Source organism: Caretta caretta, chromosome 5 (assembly GCF_965140235.1).
Source record: "Caretta caretta isolate rCarCar2 chromosome 5, rCarCar1.hap1, whole genome shotgun sequence".
NCBI classification, from domain to species: Eukaryota; Metazoa; Chordata; order Testudines; family Cheloniidae; genus Caretta; species Caretta caretta.
This window is the reverse complement of record NC_134210.1, coordinates 93218534-93239466: the sequence shown is the minus strand read 5'-3', so window position 1 is coordinate 93239466 and position 20933 is coordinate 93218534. Positions and strand designations below refer to the sequence as shown.

General features: G+C 41.6%; 1 protein-coding gene across 2 annotated transcripts in view; it reads right to left on the bottom strand.

The window, feature by feature from the left end:
- Positions 1 to 20933, bottom strand: part of FRMD3 (FERM domain containing 3) — a 219218-nt gene that overhangs the window by 67112 nt on the left and 131173 nt on the right. For both annotated transcript variants that reach the window (XM_048849947.2, XM_075128687.1), the window contains exons 5-6: positions 7554 to 7651; positions 4507 to 4630 (exon numbers count right to left, since the gene is read on the bottom strand). In XM_048849947.2, coding sequence (XP_048705904.1) covers positions 4507 to 4630; positions 7554 to 7651 — 222 coding nt within the window. The remainder of the gene's footprint in view (positions 1 to 4506; positions 4631 to 7553; positions 7652 to 20933) is intronic.

The window sequence follows — 20933 nt, the reverse complement described above, 5'->3', positions numbered from 1 at the left end:
CATTGCTGGCACATGATGGCATATATCACATTGGTAGATGTGCAGGTGAACGAGCCTCTGATAGTGTGGCTGATGTGATTAATTACATTGATCATAGGACCTAATCACATTAGCCACACTATCAAAGGGTCGTTCTAATTTTTCCCCTACTGTTACTCACACCTTCTTGTCAACTGTTTGAAATGAGGCATCCTGATTATCACTACAAAAATGTTCAGTTTTTTTTTCTCCTGCTGCTAACAGCCCACCTTAATCTACGAGTCTCCTTAGAGTTGATATGGCAACACCCATTTGTTCATGTTTTCTGTACATATATATCTTCCTACTGTATTTTCCACTGAATGCATCTGATGAAGTGAGCTGTAGCTCACAAAGGTTATGCTCAAATAAATTTGTTAGTCTCTTAGGTGCCACAAGTACTCCTCATTCTTTTTGCTGATACAGACTAACATGGCTACCACTCTGAAACCTCTGAAGTCAGTAGAACAACAGGTTAAAATCAGTGAGAACAGAATCAGGGCCAATCACCTGCCCTTTACATCAACAAATACATCACTCAAATGCCTTTGTTACAAAACCTTGGTAACCTATTCTCAGAATTTTTTTACGCATTGGCTGATTGACAAACTCTTGATTCACAGGTTATCTGCCTATTTTTCTTATTGGAGGAAAAAATCAGGAATCTGAATTTTATAGCACCTATCAAGTGAAAGACATGCTAATAAAATACATCAACAACATATAAAAACTGGTAAGATTAATGCCTTTTCTGATTATTTGTCATAGTATACAAGTTTTTATTCTACCATTACTGAAAATGTGATATCACAAAAATAGAATGCTGCACTTTCCCAATTACAATCAAGTTTCAACATATTCTCAACGTCCACTCGCGCAACAAAAGTAAGAACTGGTTTTCTTGACCTTAGCCTCCACTTGTGCACATACGCACGTCTGTGCATTTATTTTTCCAGCACTGGAACTTGAATGGAATAGGTTAGATCAGACAGACAAACATGCCAGTGACGTGATTCAAGAATCTGTGCACACACATGATGGAATCTATCACCTCTGTGTGCAGGCATTAGTGCTGAGAAAATGCATGCACGCATTTTGTGTACGTGCACACAAGATTGTACATGTATAAATGGAGGCCAAGCTGAGGTCCCAGTGGAAGTCAGGGCCTAAAACAAATGTAAAACAATTTTGATAAACAAGTTTACAGAAGAATGTTTGAGTACAAGATGTATTGAATAAATAAATCCTCCTTCCCTCATTATTTTTCTGCAATCTGTTTAAGGGAGTAGTCTCTTCTTACACAAGAGTTTTGACTAAATTCTTTTCTCTAACACACACACTTTGTCATTGAAATCAATGAAAGTCCTGTGCCTTTGGGAATCTAGAAGACATCGTTTGGAAGAGAGGTTTTAAAATCAAAATAATATTTATTGAAAAATAGAGTGTGTTTTTGGCTTCTCTTTGGAAATTGTTTGTTTTAAAAGTTTAAAAGTTTAACGTGGTTCTAGAATACTTCACTCATGAGATATTATCTTTATGTCACTTAAGGTATGATCCTGGCAAAAGAGATACAAAACAAATACATAGGCTTTGGGAAAAAGGGAAAAAAGGCAGGGAAACAGGATAATGCTGGCACAGTTCCTTGCACTGAGGTATAATAGTTTTTTACTAGATGTCCTGAACATGCCAACTACTGCTGTGACTGTCACAGAGGTTGTGTTCAAGTGTATAAAAAACACTTGATACACTTTAGCTGTTTATCACACAGGCAATATTTAAAGCTTTAACTATATAAAATCTGAAAACTTTCAGTTTCAAAGTTGTTCGGGTTTTTGTTTTTTCCATTCCCCACCCCTTTATGGTAAAAGTGATACTTCTGCATAGAAAGAGACCATCTATCTACCCAGCTAAATACAGTCATTATTTAATATAAGAAATACGATACAAAAGCAAGTAGAGCTAGTTGAAGTATTAATTCATGAATCCTTAAATAACAATCAATCAATCAATCATTGTCCCTCCTCTGCGTAAACAAAGAGTTACGGTGAAAATTACAGAAATAGCATGCAGATCACGTTCTGTTCAGGTCACTACATTGTCTTTCACTGCAGTTTGTAGAAACAACTTTTTTTAAAGTTATGAAATTTCACCTGTACACCTCACTGTTACTGTCATGTCATGTCGCATCAGCTTGAACAAATCCCTATTAGTTCCTGACAACTTCAAGCACATGCAATGCACTGTGGATTATAAACATTTTGTAATGCAATCAATCTATTTTTCTTTACTTTTTTCCATGTCACATTCATCTTCCACTTCTCCAACAACTGCTCCTTTCCTCTAAGCAGGCTGACAAGAGCGCAGTTGCCTTTATTACTACTGTCCATGTTATTCTTATATGCGATGTTGCTGTGGCTGTGTTGGTCCCAGGAGATTAGGGAGACTAGGTGGATGAGGTAATATCTTTCATTGGACCAACTTCTGTTGGTGACAGAGAGACATGCTTTTGAGCCACACAGAGTTCTTCTTCAGCTCGAAAACATCTCTCTGTCACCAACAGAAGCTGGTCCAATAAAATATATTGCCTCACCCACCTTGTGTCTGGTTATTCTTAGGCAGTCCTGAAGGGAGTATACATGCACAAAGCAGTGATTGTTCTCCATAGAAACAGGATCATCTCAGGATCATGGTTAGCTTCTATTAGACTAAGAAGTATTTTAATTTTTGTCTACTCTGGTCCCATATTTAAAGATCAGAGAAGAAGAGGGAAAGGGTCCTGAATCTAATCCCCCTCAGCTTTCCAAAAAGCTTTATACAGAAATCACCATCCTGGCTATTGCTCTGTTTTTGTGTGTGCATGCATGCACACCTATCCATAAATGCAACACACACACACACACACAAAGTCATAGCATTACAGCAAGTGAATAGTTCCTGCTAAAGATACAGACAAGATGACAATATGTGCAATTTAATACACAATGCAAGTGATCAAGTATCATAAATCTCACTGTAAAAAGCTCTGCATGGCTACCAAGTTGTCATTTGAAAATCAGATTCACGTGAAAGACACAACTAGGGTGACCAGATGTCCCGATTTTATAGGGACAGTCCCGATTTTTGGGTCTTTTTCTTATATAGGCTCCTATTACCCCCACCTGCTGTCCCGATTTTTCACATTTGCTGTCTGGTCACCCTAGACTCTGTACATAAACAGCAGCAGCCCTCATAGTGTAAGCCATGCCCACTTGTGAGAGCCATACATTTCATGCTCACCACATACCATGGTAACAGTTGGCAGCACACACGCAGCGGTCAGTTGTGATTTATAGTGGGTTTTGCATTCCTGTTAATATTTTTAAGCTGACATTGCATTGTCAAATAATGCACCTTTGACAGCATGGATGTATAGAATGCGTGTGGGAGAGAACCTGTATCTTTATGTATATTTAGGGCTCTTCATTTTCGGTTTTTACTGAAAACCCCTTAAAAATTCCCATGTTTTGAAAAACCCAGTATTTGGATTTTTCTAATTTCTACCCAGATTTTGTACCTGCTTGAACTTCCCGGACCCGGTGCCGTGGCCACTCTTAGATTCCCCGCTGGCCTCCTCAGCATGACTGTGCCAGGGAGGGTAAATGCTGGTTAGTGGCTGCTGCCACAGCTGTCCAGTGAAGGAGCAAAACAGGCAAGGACACTGCTGAGACCACCAAACACTGTAGTGACAGGCTGCAGGGAGAGGAAGGCTGTACCCTGTAAGTCCTGGCCCTCTTCTGGCCCCGGCCTTACCCCTGTTCAGCACCCCCTTCTACGCCACCCACTGCCATTGTATCAGGCACCCCCTTGCTCTCACTGGGTGCCCCCCATGAGTTCCAGGAGCATCCTCCCCACCACACGTGCTGCCACCATGAGTACTGGACATGCCCCTCCTCCCCATCCCCTTGATAGCCACTGCGAGCAGTTGGGTCCAGAGATCTGTCACTGCCTGGCGAGGAAACCCAGGGCACAGAATCCCCTCCTGCTCCCAGGATGGGAACAATGAAGAGGGTGGAGCTGAGGAGCACCAAGACACACTGGAAGAACTGTTGCAAGCCTGTACCTTCAGGCTTTTAGAATTCACACACTGAAGATCCTTATATCAAGTGTAACTGCACAAGTCACCAACAGTGAACTGACTTAGTTTTAAATGCAGTTTTATTTTTGTACTGGGAATTAGATATACACACAATAAATTTTTACCGTTCTCTATTTGTTGTTTTTGTTCTGATCTCCCATCCCCAATATTAAACCTGATATTCACCTAGAAAACTGCTAAATTAATTTTCTGTAGTTATTTTCACCCATTTTTTCGTTTTTGAAATAACTATCAACACATTCCTCAGAATTTAAAAAGAAATAACCAGAAACCAAAAGGCTTATGCATATTGTATAGAAACAGACACACAATAATTTACAACTGCCTCTTTCACAAGCAGCCCTTTAAATTACCTGAATTCATTTTGATGTATTTCAGCAATTTTCCTTTCCAGCTTCTGTGATTGTTTGGGAAAAATCTTGAAGTCGCTAATGTAATTGTCTGGGTGTTCATCAGGATCATAATCACCGAGCTCAGCTGGACAAGTTAAAAAACAAAACAAAGCAGTAGAATGAGTTAAATTAAAGAGTAAGTTAATGATGGAAAACAGAGATAGTGAATGAATGTGTCCTCCTGTAGATCAACCTCCATGTGTCATTCAGAAAGTTGCCAATTTTAGTAAGAGTTCAATAAACTGTATTTCCAAAGGAAAGCATGCTTGTTGCATTCATAAGGCTACAAAATATCTGGAGAGATACCTAGTCTTTGAGGAATGTGCATTACCACTTTGGGAGCACAAACTCCTCCCCATCCAATAAATGAATTTCAAAGTACAGTTTGCAGGTAATTGATTATAAAAGGTAATTGAAAACCATTATTTGGTGATAACATGCTCTGAAAAATATATATAGTTAAACCAAACATCTGCCCTTCATCACTCGGTAGACAAGCAATTTAATAAAACAGACCAAAACACTCTGAACTAGATTCTCCTCTCACCTATCCCCGTGTAACAACACTGAAGAAAATAAGTTTAATCCTACCCTAGTATATAAGCACAAAAGCTGTGCTCACTAACATTAGTCAATTTGCACCAGTTTATGCCAACGGTGAATTTGGTCAACTGACTTCGATGGGAGCTCTTGGGTGTTCAGCTCTTTAGAAAATCAGGCCACTTATTTAAGTGCCTAAATATGGATTTAGAAGCCTAGTATTAGGCACATATTTTTAGCCTTGTTGGCCTTTGCTATCCAGCTCTGGGCCTCAGTCTGGCTTTGGATATACTGTACATGAGGGACAATGCTCCCTAATGCAGCAAAAGTTGCATGTACGAATCTGGAAGCAGAATATACAGCCTCTTTTTCCAAACCTTTATACACTCCTGCTGATCATGCTAATAAGGTTGCCAACCCTCCCAGTTTGGCCAGAAGTCTCCCGGTATTGAGCTCTATCTCCTAGAGGCGACCGAAGCCAAACCGGGAGATTTTAGGATGCTAAAAGTCCGGCGGCACAGTGGGGCTAAGGCGGGCTCCCTACCTGCCCTGGCTCTGCACCACTCCCGGAAGTGGCAACATGTCCGGCAGCAGCTCCTAGGAGGAGGCATGGCCAGGGAGTCTCTGTGCGCTGCCCCCGCCCCGAGCACTGACTCTGCAGCTCCCATTGGCCGGGAACAGGGAACCGTGGCCAATGGGAACTGGGGGGTGGTGCTTGCAGGCAGGGGCAGCACAAAGAGCCACCTGGGAGCCTAGGAATCGCTGCTGGACATTACTCCACTTCCAGGAGCCACCGGAGGTAAGTGCCGCCCAGTCAGAGCCTGCCCCTAGAACCTCCTCCCACACCCCAACTCCATGCCCCCTCCTGCACCCCGCACCCTCTGCGACACCCCAACCCCCTGCCCCAGGCTCAGCCCAAAGCCCCCTCCCCCACACTCCAAACCTCTCGGCCCCACTGCCCTGACCAGAGCCCGCCCGCATCCCCCTGTCCCAGCCCAGTGAAAGTGAGTGAGGTGGGGGAGAGTGAGCGACAGAGGAAGGGGGGCTGGAGTGAGCAGGTGCGGGGCCTTGGGGAAAGGGTGGAGCAAGTGTGTTTGGGTTTGTGAAATTAGACCGTTGGCAACCCTATATGCTAATCACTTAGAAATTATTGTGAAGGACATTATTAAAATCACTACGATAAATAATAAACAAAACTGTAAATAAATTGAGGTATTTACTAGGAACAACATAAAGGATAAGAGAAAGAAATGTCACTTCTAAAAATATTACGAAGATTTTAAAAAGATTATTTCAAAAGAGAAATCAACTGAGCTCTTTTTCCTCATACACTATTTCACCACTCATTCACGTGGGCAAAAAATTGGCATTTACATCACAGTACTACCCCTCTTTCTATACAGGCCTATCCCCTTCCAGGGGTTTGGTCACTTCTTGGCATATGCAACAGGCACTAGGGCAAGTGTAATTATCAGAGTCTCCCAATCTGATGGTAGAATTTGGTGATGTACTTCCAACACATCATTGCTGCCAAATTACTGCAGCACAATGTATGCCTACACATTGGGTATCTGTGCACACAAATTTCCAGATAGATATCTAACTAGCAATCTGTGTGTGCAATCATAGAATTGTCTGCACCAGTATAAGGATCCAGTTACGTATCCAAGTTTTGCATGTGCACCTCCAGTTTTTCCTCAAAATTTGGCCCTAAAAGTCAGGCCAGTACAGAACAGCCAGGGAGAACCTATTCCCACATTTTTAAGTTGGTGTCAGGAATCTCCAGCATCTCCAATATTTCCGGAATGTCACTGTCATACTCTGTTATCCTCATGCCCAGTCCTCAGTTAACACAGACACAAACAGGCTACATCTTATAGTGCTCATTAGCTTTTCTAAAACTGACTTAGTACAGCCTTTGATTGGCCACCAAACAGTAAAGGAAATGAGGATGGTACTCCAATCACCTAGAGACTGAGACCCCATAACCATGGTAATCTACTTGTCTCCCTCTGCCCTGGGGTCCAACTATCATTCAGATCTCCTTTGTTTCAAGGTGGAAAAATGCAATCTGAACCACTGCCTCTGAATCAATTAACTTTTATCTTTTGTTTAGTTCATACGGAATTGCATATGTTTATATTCAGAAATATATACAGAATCTTGATTTCTTTTATAGCTAGAGCTGAGTACCATACACAAAATACTGTATATTCTCATATAAAAACCTAACAGAATTAGTTTGTTTTTTATAATGTCCTAATTTGTTGCTGGTTTCTTACACTTCTGAACCCCCTCCATTTTTGAAGCACATGTTCAAGTTTAGAGAGAGGATGGCATAAGGACAAAGGGCTCACTATTTCTTTTCACCTTATTCTGAAATACACTTCTAAACCCTTTGCTGTTTATATTGAATACCACTCTCAAGGTGCTGAAATAATTCACAATGTGCTGTGGGTTGTACTTACCTTGGACAATACAGGCACCGAGGTAGGCAGCATCAGAAAAAGAGCACAGCAAACGACCATGGAAAATGTCCCTTTTTATTTGTAGATACAAAAGATATCTGCAATATAGTTTAAAAAAAGCACTTTAGAGTAAGAGTGAGGCCCTGTTGTGAGAGCTTTTCATGTTGTATTTACTTTACCACCAAGACCATCATTGTGGTCAACTATTCTGGGTCTTTCACTTGCTGCATGAAAGGCAGTGAAGGGGAATGGGAAGGAGGGTATGACCTGCAAAAAAACTAGACTACTGACAAGAAGAGAGCTGTTGATTTCCCTCTGGAAAAATATAATTGGGAAAACAAGAGTGACAGTACTTTACTGAGAGAATGACGAAGAGCACAACATAAGGTGAACCCTATTGTAAATTTAATGTCAAAAATCTATGTTAGCTCAGAGAAAGGGTGTTTGGGGGTATGTCATCCCCTTTCAGGATGTTCATCTGAGCAAACTCAAACTTCTGAAAACCAGGAAATGAAATGTAAAAATTGCCCATGTAACCTTAACTCTGCCCTTTTTCAGCAATGCCCCAATATGCCCAGTTTATTAAAAAATACCTTTATTCTGGCAACCCCACAGTTACTGAAATATACATGCTCTTCACCTCCTTTTACAAGCCATTCACTTTCACCCACAGGATTCTAACTAACACTATTTAAAGGACAAAGCAGGGGGAGGGAGATTGCCCATGCCATGTTCACCAGAAGATCTGCTAGGTCACCACCTCTTAAGTCACCAGTTAGACGCTGCAAAGTGGGCAAAACATGATGCCAATGCAGGCCACCCCAAATCAGACTGTAGTCAGCAATCCCTATGTAGTCAGTTTACTCCTTGCTCTCCTGCAAACTACTGCAACCTCCTGGTCCAAGAATCACCCAGTATCCACACACTGGCAACTCCGGCAGCATACACATTTATTTTCCATCAGCGGTCAAGCTACTGTGTGCTGTCGATTCCAAATATCCACACTGCATCTTGGGAAACACCGCATTAATCTGCCCCGAGATCAGGAAGTAGCCACTTGGGTCCACTCCCAAGGCTAGTAAAATACAGATTTTCTCAAACCACCGATCTAAGGTTTGTCTACCACCCATCCTCATGTCCCATCCCCTCCACAGCCAGAACTCCTCTCCCTGTTCCTGTCCCCACCCCTACTCCGTCCTCACCACCTGACACAATATCAGTCTCCAGCTCCTCTCCCAATATAAGAAAAATTTTCATTAGACCACCTACTGATTATTCTGCTGTGTTCACAGTAAACCTCCCCATAAAATAAATATATTATAACAGACACCACTTGTAGCAAGCAACATGAATTATTAGATCTTCATTCACAGGGTTACAAAAGTTCCAACTAGAAACATCAGTGATGGGGTATTCACAAGGGGAAACGGCGTTGGCACATTCCCTCAAACTACCCAGGTAACCAAAAAGCAGCTGCCTAAAAACCTTTTTTTTTTAAATTGGTGCAAGCACAATTACAATCCTTCCACACTACACATCTACCCAAGTGAACATGTTCTTAAATACTGATCTCAGTTTTCATTCCCCCAGGGATTTAGTGAGTTCCAAGCACTACCTTGGATAACGCTTGACAGATTGAGACCATTTTGACCCATATCACATCAATAGTTTGATCTCTAGCTCTGCACAAAAAATCCCCACCTAGAAACTTTTTGAAAAATGATTTTTTTTTCCAGGGCTTACATCTCCACAACCCCTACCTCAAACGACTCCAAGTTTGGCTTACTAACCTTATCCTCCAACCTCCTGAGGCACACCAAATTTCAAAGGAATCTAACAAAGCATCTATATTTTAGAGGACTTGAAAAAGTTGACTGTGACGGGATAGACTACCCTTCTGGGATGCCACCTGATGTACTGGGATTTCACTGAGCCTGCTTGCTCCATTCGCTTGGGCTCCCTCTCCCTGTTTTGCTGAATTATGCTATCCGGCCTCTGGCAGCACACATACACACAGGTAGGAACGCAACAGCCGTAGAATCACACAGAGTCTGCAAAACAGTTCTCTCTGAGAAGACTCAGCTAGGAAATCACCCAGCACTCAAGTACAGCTCCCCTCTGGAAAGTACACCCAAAATAATATTGTTTTGTGCTGTAGAGAAATCTATACAATGTAAGCTCATAAATTTGCCCCGTACCTCAATGTGGAGGAAGATACACACAAGTTCTTGCCCCCCCAGTTAGTAATTGCACAAACTGGGTTTAATAATAAACAAAAAAGTTTATTAACTATAAAAGGCAGATTTTAAGTGATTATAAGGGATAGCAAACAGAATAAAGCAGATTATATGAAGCAAATAAAATAAAACAAAACATGCATACTAAGCTTAAGATTTTAAAGAGACTGGCTTCAACAAGTAATTTCTCACACTCAGTGTTGTTTTGGGCAGGATGCAGAGTTTCTGTAGCTTAGAGTTCCAGTTATTTCTCTTTACAGACTAGACTCCTCTGTCTCAGTCTGGATTCAGCCCTTACCTTTCTCACTGCTCAGTTCCTTTGTCTCTTCAGGTACTTTCAGCAGTCTTTCTTCTTGGGCAGGAAGGCAATGGAGAAGAGTCCTGATTGCCTAACTTCCCAGCCTTAAATAAGATTTACAGAAGGTGGGAATCTTTTGTTTCCCAGACTTGACTTCCCCCTCCTTTCAGTGGTAAATTACTAGAAGTCCAAGGTGGTGTTTAGTACCAGGTGACAGGACCACCTGACCTAGTAGTGTCACAGCTACATCCCAGGACACCTCTCAGGAAGGAGAGAGATCAGTATCTTTAAAGTCTTATTGTTTCTTCCTAATGGCCCATCAAAGCCAATGGCCTGTTTGGTGGGTGTCTCCCAAATACACCCCCCAGTTATAATTGTTACATAGTCAATGTTCCTAACTTTAGATACAGAAATGATACATGCATACAAATTGGATAATCTCATTCAGTAAATCATAACCTTTCCAATGATACCTTACAAGACTCATCTTACATAAAATATATCTTAGGCCATATTCATATTATAACCATATTTCTATGAAGAACATGAGGTGTAATCTGACATTGACCTTTAAACAGAAGTTGTGATACAACCTTAACAGCACCACTACACTATACACTGGTTAGAATACTCACTTGTTATCTGAAATGCCATAGTAAATTGTTAGTTTGTGTGGACCAACCCACTCATTTAAACACTGGCTGCACTATGGAATCTCTCTCTCATAATACTACAGATAGTAGAAACAATATCCATGATGAATGCACTGGCTCCTGCTGAAATTCTCTCCTTTAGCTCTATAGGATCTGAGACAAGCTTCCAAACAAAGCTGAGAGGCCTTGGGGCAGAAGTGGGCACTGGGGCACAGGACACCTGGCTGGGAGAGTCCCACCCCACCAGAGCTGCTCACATTAGAACAGAACTGATGAAAAGGAAACAGTCACCTTCTGTTGGCTACACCACAGAGCAGCATTGAACACCAGAAGCAAGAAGAGAGGCATTTCTTTAGGGATATTTCTCCAAGGGACAGCTGCCCAGGAACTCAAGTACAGTACCACCAACAGATCATCTTGGAACTCAGGTGCCAGCGCTGAGCTCCCTTGTGAGCCAGCTGGCTCCTTGCAGCTCCACCATGCAGCTTCCTAACCCCTTGTGGGAAAATAAGCCATTTGAGCACAGCTGCAGGAAGGAAATCAGCCGGGAGGGATTTTTGGAAGATCTGTGTACTCCTGGAATCCTTCAAGACTTGCATTCACCATGCTCGGTCCACTCTCACCTTCACCTGCATGGACAGCTTATGGAAATGAACCTCCTGGGCCCCTAAGGCAGCACTGTCAACAGACATCCCGGCAGGGGTCTCGGTTTATATGTCTAGGTTATCTGGCTATGTATTTACCCCATACATCCTGTGCCAAGCAATCTTGCCTGTAAATCTGTAACGAACTCCAGAATGGAGCATGACTCAAAAGCGTTAAGTCTTCCACCAGTGTGCCTGCCCCTTCCCCCAGAACAGACTATTGCTAAATATTAAATCAACAGAACATTATATCCCTCTTCAAGCAAGTAAAAAGGTCACTTTTCAGGAATTCCCTTTAGTGTCTTACAGCGTTGGATGTTTCCGTAAGAATCTTGTCCCTGAGAGGCTTCATTTACTCTCACACTGCTCTCTACTATTTATTTTTTTCTGTCTGACTAATGTAATCTTTGTCCAGTCACAGTTCACTAATCCATTTTAAACTTGACATTATTGGAGCACAGGTGGTCCCCAAGAGGAAAAAATGTGCTCCACCTTAGTAAACTGAAGGCCTTGGCGATACGAAAAATCCTTAATCTGCAATGACAATGTGTCAAAAGAGGTTGCAGTGGCACTGCATCGGGGCAAACCAGCAGCCTCAAAGCTTGTTTTAATCATCCTCTCCAGGATTTAAATCAGTCTGCACAGCCCTGGGAAAAACCAAAACTCTGGGAGCAAACTTGGGAAAGCATGTTCGCTGTCTAGTGAGTAACAAAACAAATCCTGTGAAAAGGCAGCTCATGGGTTCATCGCAGCACTTCCTAGCCAATTCTGAGGCAAACAGGTCTGCTCTAACACTGCAGGTTGATGGTTTCCGAGTCTGAAGGTGGGGTAAAGTGAGAGATAATACTGGAACCAGCAAATGGTGAGCAGAACTGAGGAGAAGCGACATTAATCATTTAGTCCTGGCCTGCACTAGGCATACTTCTGATTGAGAACAAAAGGTACACACACTTTCAGAATACAGCACAGGAACAGAGATCATTAAAACAACCATCTTCTCTTGTAGTATCAACTGCAGTTGACACACTGACAGCAGTTGACCCCATTAAATTACATTACTGCACACGACGGTCAATAATATGTGCTATACACAGAAATCATCCAAAACTGCAAATTCCTTAGCCAACCACTTACACCTAATGGCGTCCTGTAGCATTTCTCAGGCAAATAACAAAGAAATGGTAGAAGTGTTATGTTTAAGAAAGTTAATATACACCGGATTATTTGGTATTGACTTAGAATTGTATTAATGGAACCAAATGTTATTAAAATAGCAACGTTTTTGCTAATTACATCACTTTTAATGCAAATGGGAAGAGGGAAAAGGCTTGCACTGTAAAGGAAAGAAAAACACAGTATTTTCTGCCTTTACTGCTCCATTATGGGGTGCAAAACACTGACTGTCTAGGCTCTTCCGTGTTGTTAGGCACCCTCATCCAGAAAAACAACCCCAAACACATACATGTACATTTTTTAGCACCCAAAAATAGACCTACAAATGAGTGAGAACTATTTTGCCACATCAGTGACAACATTCTGCACCTAGTGGATAAGATATTACTGTGCCACTTTAGGTCAGCAGCAGCATTTCTAGGGCAGCTGGAAAGTTAACCTAATTTTTCATATGCATTCCTGTAGATCTACATAGAGGGAAAGGGAGTGGACGAGTGCAGTATTTCTAAGCAAACAGTCTGGGCAATTTTAATCTCATGAATAGCACTGTCTTTATTCTACTTGTTTGCCTACAACAAATTAAAACAAAAACAAGCCTGTGCTCTCTACTTTCCCAAAATAAAATCCAGACAGTTTTAAAATCATGTCATTCATTTAGGTCTTAAGTGTGGAAGACTGTGATCAGTAACTCCAATGAACTCTGTATTCAAAGATTTCCTGTTAGAAAATTATAGCTGTATAGCCAGCATTAATCAACAACTCTGGTCTCTAGTCCTATTTAAGGTTCGGGGGGGGGGGGGGGGCAATCTTCAGAGCATCCGTGACAGCAAATGTCTGATTTTCTGTTAACATTACCAAAAACAAATAATGAACTATACAATAAGACAGAACCCTTATTTTAATGAATTAATTGGGTATTGAGGAGTTCATAAAATTGAACATTTCAAAATTACAAGAGGTATGGTGCATAAATTGCACTATAGCGCACTTCATCGCTTTCTTCTTGTGCTTTAAAATGCTGCAATTGCGATGCATTGAAGGCACTGGAATACGAAGAGATGTCAACTTGTTCTTATCGCTGTTATGATGCGGGGTTTTTTTCCACGTTAGGAAAAAATGGTTCATATGATGGGCTGCTCATAAGATTGGTGTTCATAAAAATCGAGGTTCTACTGTACCCCCATTTTATTACTATAACCCTAGTTGCAATAAAAAATACTAATATTAATTGAAATCTTTTTTGGCTCCAAATTAAGTCATTACCATGACTCCTATAAACATAAGATGTTGGAGAAGTGTGGGGCTTTTTGTCTGCTTGTTGCTTTTTTGTTGATTTGTTTGTTTGGTTTGGTTTTTTACTTTTTCTGTAGTAAAACAATGTTGTTAATTTAGTTTATAATGATCATAAAAGAAAACAGAGCAAATATTTGAAAACTTCTGAAAGGGCAAAAGTTGTACATAAAGACCAAATAAGTATCTCTAACAACTAGTGTGTGTCTATTTCTTTCTGTTTCATTTAAGTCTTGCGCGTTGTTGGCCCTAACATGGGCTGCTTTAAAATATAAGTTTTATTGAAGCACCTAATGAGTAAAAGCTTTTGTCAAGCCACTTTACAGAATGTACACTGCCTCAGATGCAAAAATAATTACTGGATGGGGTGCGCCGAATATAAGATCACAAGAACATACAACAATTGATATTTATCAAATCTAGCATTTGCATCTCAAGATCTGCGCAGTATTTTTCCTGATGTATATATTACAGATACTGAGGTAACAAGAAGCAACATCTAAGGTCAGTAGCACAGTCAACTGTTTCTCTCTACTAACAGATTTCCCCTAATCTCAGTCTCTCCAAACATCTCTCTCTATGCATATAAAGTACAGTGTGTTACAGTTCCCATGAGCAGATAGCTTTTAGATTCCTCTTAAAAATCTGAAGTTTTGATATCTTGGGAGCCAGTTTGTAAATTGCCCCTCCTTTATGCTTTCTATCTGAATGATGAGTAAGTACATTATTTTGTCTGATACAGAATTGGTAAAAAAATTGTCAACATTTTGTAAGACAGTTGAAAAATAGCAAAACCAATTTTTTGAAATTTTGAAAAACCATCTTTGCAAAAAATTTCTAAAAATTTCCACCAGTTTTATTTTCATAGCACATCTTCCCTTTTCTTCTCATCTGCTTACAAAACCAGACCAATTTCTTCTTCTTTTGGAACTTCAACAAAAAAACCAAAACATTAGTATTAGGGTTTTGGTTTTTTTTTAATCTAAAAGTAGTTAATTTCCTCCCTCCCCCAGTCCCGGGTATACATAACCTGAACTCATTATAGTACGTCATAATTTTGCTGATCTCTAAATCTCCCCCTGTTGTAGGAGAGAGACTAATTAATCTAAATGTTTGCTTTTTAATGCAGAGAAGCGTTTCTTTTAATTGAAGCGAACAACAAATACCATGCTCTATCATCAGTTTTGGAATGAATGATCATTTGTACTAAATTTCATTAAACTTTCAGGAACTTTCACAAATAAACCAGTAGTCATCACAATACTCTCAGTTACCACAATTACTCATAAAAATATTCATAAGGGGTCCAGCCTACACAGAGACTTGAGGGAATAGGGCCCCGTCTGCCTCCCAGCTCCCTCATGGCATCCTTGGACCTTGGTCTGGGGGGCTCAGAAGCATTGTTTGCCCACTATTCCTCACCTACCCCAAAGCAAGTGAGGTGGGTGTAGATAGAACCTTGGCTCTGGCCCACCGCCCCCACACTCCCCCCAAAGCACCAGCCAACATAGCTGAGCTACTATGGGGTGGAGGGTTACTACCCTTCGGAGCAAGGGGGAGCAGGACAGGAATCATACCTGAGAGCTATGATTCTCTTTGTGTTGGACTTTGAACGACACAGTCCTTACACGGAGTCGATCACATCCGTGCACTCTAGCCATTCGTGTGTTATTTGATTAGCTCTACTTTTAACTATTTATATCAGCAGCAGCATTTTAAATTCTCAGCAGGCAATTCTATTTGTTCCCCCTCCCCCTTAGACTTAGAGGAATTTTCTTATTTTATTCCAACTTTTGAAGTGCTCTCTTAGTAATTTAGAAGCCCTCTTTTGTCTTCACTGAGGTTTTACTCAACCTCACAAATTTGCTGGATTTGTTTGACTGCAAGATCCCATTCTTGAAATCAGGATTGGTTCACAGACTCAAGAATTACAAGGCCAAAAGGGATCACTGTGATCATCTAGTCTGACCTCTTGTACACCACAGGCCATAGAACACCCCCAAAATAATTCCTCGAGCATTTCTAAAGAAAAACATCCAATCTTGATTTAAAAATTGTCACTGATGGAGAATCCACCACACACTTGGTAAATTGTTCCAGTGGCTAATTACACTCTTAAAAAATTACATCTTATTGCCAGCCTAAATTTGTCTAGCTTCAATTTCAGCCATTGGATCATGTTATACCTTTCCCTGCTAAATTGAAGAGCCTATTATTAAACATTTGTTCCCCAGATAGGTACTTATAGAAGGTCATCAAGTCACCCCTTAACCTTCTCTTTGTTAAACTGCATAGCAACATGCTCAAAGAGCTCAATCTATAAGACATGTTTTCTAATCTTTCAGTCATTCTAGTGGCTGTTCTCTGAACCCTCTACAATTCATCAACATCCGTCTTGAATTGTGAATGCCAGAACTGGACACAGGATTCCAGAAGCAGTCGCAGCAGTGCCAAATACAGAGGTAAAATAATCTTCATACTCCTACTTGGGATTCCTTTGTTTATGCATAAGCCCTTTTGGTCACAGTGTTGCACTGGGAGCTCATGTTCAAATGATTAGCCACTGCAACCCCTACATCTTTCTTAGGGCTTGTCTACACTACCAAGTTTTGTTGACAAAACTTATGTTGACACCCGAAAGTCGACAAAACAAAAATTGCCAAAGGGTGTTCACACTTGCTCCCTCTGTGGACAAATCATGCCCACATTGGGGACACCATCATCGACAGGGTGAGCAATGCTCTGTGGGTATGTATCCCACTGTGCAGTGTTGTGGGAAGGAAGAGCTGATCTCTCCGCATCTTGGGATTCTCTCTGAGTTCTCCCACAGCCCCCTCAGCTGCCCAGAGCAGCATCATGAGTAGCTCTGTGAGCTCTAGGTGCTGAGGAATGGCAAAGCAGCACAGCAGTCTGTCCCCCTCCCGCTGTGGCTGAGTTCTTAGGGCAGAACAGGAGCATTCCAAAGATTTGCTCTTTGTTTGTTCCCCAAAGGGAGCAGCACACAGATACTTCCCAGCGCTTTGAAAGGGGAGGGGTGCATGCCTGCAGGGCAGCAGAGATCAAAACACTCAGCAGAGCAATCAGGGCAGGCATTGTGGGATACTGGCGGGAGCCAGTTCTGTTGACAAAACAATCAGCAGTGTCTACACTGGCTCTTTGTCGACAATAAAGGGAGGGGAAAAGAAAAGTATCTCGTAGGGGTGGAAGTTTTTTGTTGCCAAAACAGGACGTTTTTCATGACAAAAGTCCCATTGTAGTGTGTCCACTCTTGCTGTTTTGTCACCAAAAGGCAGTTTTTGGTGACAAAACTTGGTAGTGTAGACAAGGCCTCAGAGTCACTAATTCCCGGGATGGAGTCTTCCATCTTGTAAGTAGGGCCTACAGTCTTTGTTCCTAGATGTACACATTTACATTTAGTTGTATTAAAACTCACAGTGCTTGCTTGCACCCAGTTTATCAAGCGAACCTGCCCTCTGTAGTGACCTGCCCTCTTCATTATTTACCATTCTCCTAGGTTGTGTGTCATCAAACTTTAACAGGGATGATTTCATGTTTTCTTCCAGGTCATTAATAAAAATGTTAAATAGCATAGGATCAAAACCACACCCATTTGATGATGATTCTCTATTTACAATTAGATTTTAGATCTACCAGTTAGCCAGCTTTTAATCCAATATATAATGTTAATTTTACATCTTTCTAGTTATTTTTTTAATCAAAATGCTATGCAGTCCCAAGTTCAATGCCTTCCATAAGTTTAAGTATATTACATCAGCACTATTACCTTTATCCAGCAAACTTCTAGTCTCATCAAAAAAAGTTATCAAGCTACTTTGACATGATCTATTTTCCATAAACCCATGTTGATTATCGTTAATTATATTACCCTCCCATAATTCTTTATTAATCAAGCCCCATATCAGTTGCTCCATTTTCTTGACGTCAGACTGACAGGCCTATAACATCCTGTTTACCCTTTTTAAATGTTGAAACATTAGCTTGCTTCTAGTCTACTGAACCTCCCTGGTATTCCATGACTTATTGAAAAAATCAACATTAATTGTTAGTGAGCTCCTCAGCCAGCTCTTTCAAAATTCTTGGGTGCAAGTTATCCAGACCTGCTGATTCAAAAATGGATGTGCAACTTTAGTATCTGCTGTTTTGTATCTTCCTGAGGAATCAGTGGAATGGAAAGTGTGTTATCATATGATACAACCACATCATCTGGTTGCTTTTAACTACCTAACACAGGGGTACGCAAACTTTTTGGCCTGAGGGCCACATCTGGGTATAGAAATTGTAGGCGGGCCATGAATGCTCAGAAAATTGGGGTTGGGGTACAGGAGAGGGTGAGGGCTCTGGCTGGGGGTGCACCTCTAGGGTGGGGCCAGAAATGAGGAGTTCAGGATGCAGGAGGGGACTCCGGGCTGGGGGGGGTGCTGCGGGGGGAGGGGGGGAGGGCTCTCGTGTGGGGCTGAGGATGAGGAGTTTGGGTGTAGGAGGGTGCTCCGGGATGGACTGAGGGCTTCAGAGGATGGGAGGGGGATCAGGGCTGGGGCAGGGGGTTGGGGCACGGGGAGAGGCTCAGGGGTGCAGGCGCCAGGCGGTGCTTACCTCAAGCAGCTCCCGGAAGCAGCAGCATGTTCCCCTCTCCGGCTCCTATGTGAACGCATGGCCAGGCAGCACTGCTGCACGCTGCCCTGTACGCAGGCGCCGTCCCTTCAGCTCCCATTGGCTATGGTTCCTGGCCAATGGGAGCAGCAGGGGCAGCGCTTGGGGCAGGAGCAGCATGTGGAGCCCCCAGGCTTCCCCTACACATAGGAGCAGGAGGGGGGACATGCCGCTGCTTCCAGGAGCCGCGCAGAGCGGCCCCCAACCCTGCTCCCCAAGCTGGAATGCTGGAGCGGGGCAAGTCCCAGACCCCACTCCCCAGTGGCAGCTCAAGGTCTGCATTAAAACGGCTGGCGGGCCGGATCCAGCCCACAGGCCGTAGTTTGCCCACCTCTGACCTAGTACAATAGGGCCCTCAACCGGTTGAGGCCTTTGGGAACTAACTCATTATAAATGTTAGATAATACCACCACCACCACCGGAACATTTCAATTAAGGGCAAAACTCACCTATATGATCACATCTTTAATGCATATACTGCAGCTATTTTGGCACACAGAGCCCCCACTGAGATCAGTAGATGCCCATGCGCAGAATATATAAGAGACTATCTTCATTGTGGTTGCAGATCACAAAGAAGATTTTAATCTCAACAACCATTTCTTCTATTTTATGTCCAACTAAGCAAATAAAATAATTTTCTAGTAAACCTTGTGCTGTTTTACACTTAATGGATTTTTGTAACTTAGTCTGCAAAATAATTCGTCTGCTTCTTTAGACTACCGATCACATCTCCCTGTAAAATTTCAAGTAATCTTGTCACAAATATCATACCTGATCCTACAAGTGGCTCCCCATGGGTGGGCCCCACATGAAGTTCACCACAGAACTGGGTTCTACATTCACAAAATTGCTGGGAAAAATACAGCTGACCACTTCAACCTTCTTTTATATAGGTTCTTCGTCCACGCTGTCAAACTCCCAGGGGCAATTTGGGTTTATTGTCCAAAGCGCATGGAATAGTGCATGGGAGTATACATTTCTAAATCAGCCATGAAGTGGAAAGGAGAGCATGAAAAGCAGTGAAAATGCTACAGTCCTCTGCAGATGTCCTGAGGCCCACGGGATCTCCCATATACACATATATCAAGATGTGTGAGTATTTGGAGGATCATACCCCCTGCTCACTCTGCAAGCAGCAAAACACCCCTTATCCCCCACAGAAATCTCATAAGTTGGAACAGAGTTTCTGGCTCTTACCCAAACTTTTCCTGCTATGGAGATTTGGCTCTCAATTTTTCATTGAAAATATGGAAGGTCAGGGAAAAATGGCTGAATATCCAGCAACTACTATTTATATTGGCCAAGATGTTTCAATCTGAGTGCCTAAAATTAGGCTCTTAAATCCAGATTTGTGTACCAAATCAACTGGCCTTATTTTTCAAAAGTACTAAAGACTAATCACCAAATACTGACCTGCCGAGTACTCCGCATGTTTGAAAATCAGACCACTAAATGTTAGCCCTTATATGATATTTACAAAATTAAATGCTAATCTGACCATAAATAATGTTTTTATTTTATCTACTTTGCTTGCACAGAAATATTTTATAGTGCTTTTTTTTACAACAACCAAATGATTCAAGATCTGTTTCTAAAACATGATTTAGAAAATAACACGAAGGTTTGCTGAAAGAATCCACCTTTAACATTGGTGTGTTTTATTTCCCCTGTAGGGATATTGGTTTCAGCTGCAGATAATCATGGATTATGGCTGATTCAATATTATCTTTTAGACCTTAAAGGGACTTCGGATGCTCTAATTTTAACAACACAATTATAGACAAGACACACTTCTAGTCTTTTAATAGGACTATGTAGGGATTAAGAGTTAGGAGTGCATGAGGCCCTTGGGTTTGAATTAATGGCACAAAAATAAGTAACACTTTTTTTTTTTAACCAAAGCAAGAAGAGTGAAATGAACTGACATTTTAAAAAAAATAAATGTTTGTGCCAAAGTAGATCTGAGAAACCTACAGATCTATTTGCCTTGCTCCTGTCACGGACCCATTCTTCCCATGCACAATCCTACATACTTCCATAGAGCAAGCTGATGCACAGCCCATCTCTAGGACAAACAGGGGTTTTGGAGACCCTCTCTAAGGCTTCTCTACAGGCTGCTCTGAGCCCCTTGCTTTTTCTCTCCACACAATACAGTTACAGCAGTTTAAGCATCCCTAAATTTCAAACTAAATAAATAAAATAAATCACCACTAGGACAGCTGATTAATGTGGATGTTACTCTCCCCAAGCAAACTAGATTAGATGTTTATGTAACATGCTGGCTAAGTGCATTGTTTCCCTTTCTAGTGTCTGGTCTATCAAGAGATTAAAAGCCTGCTTATACTAATAACCAACAGTTGCACTGTTCGCTCCAGTGGTAAATATGCTTTGGAGCAGAAGATACTGAATTC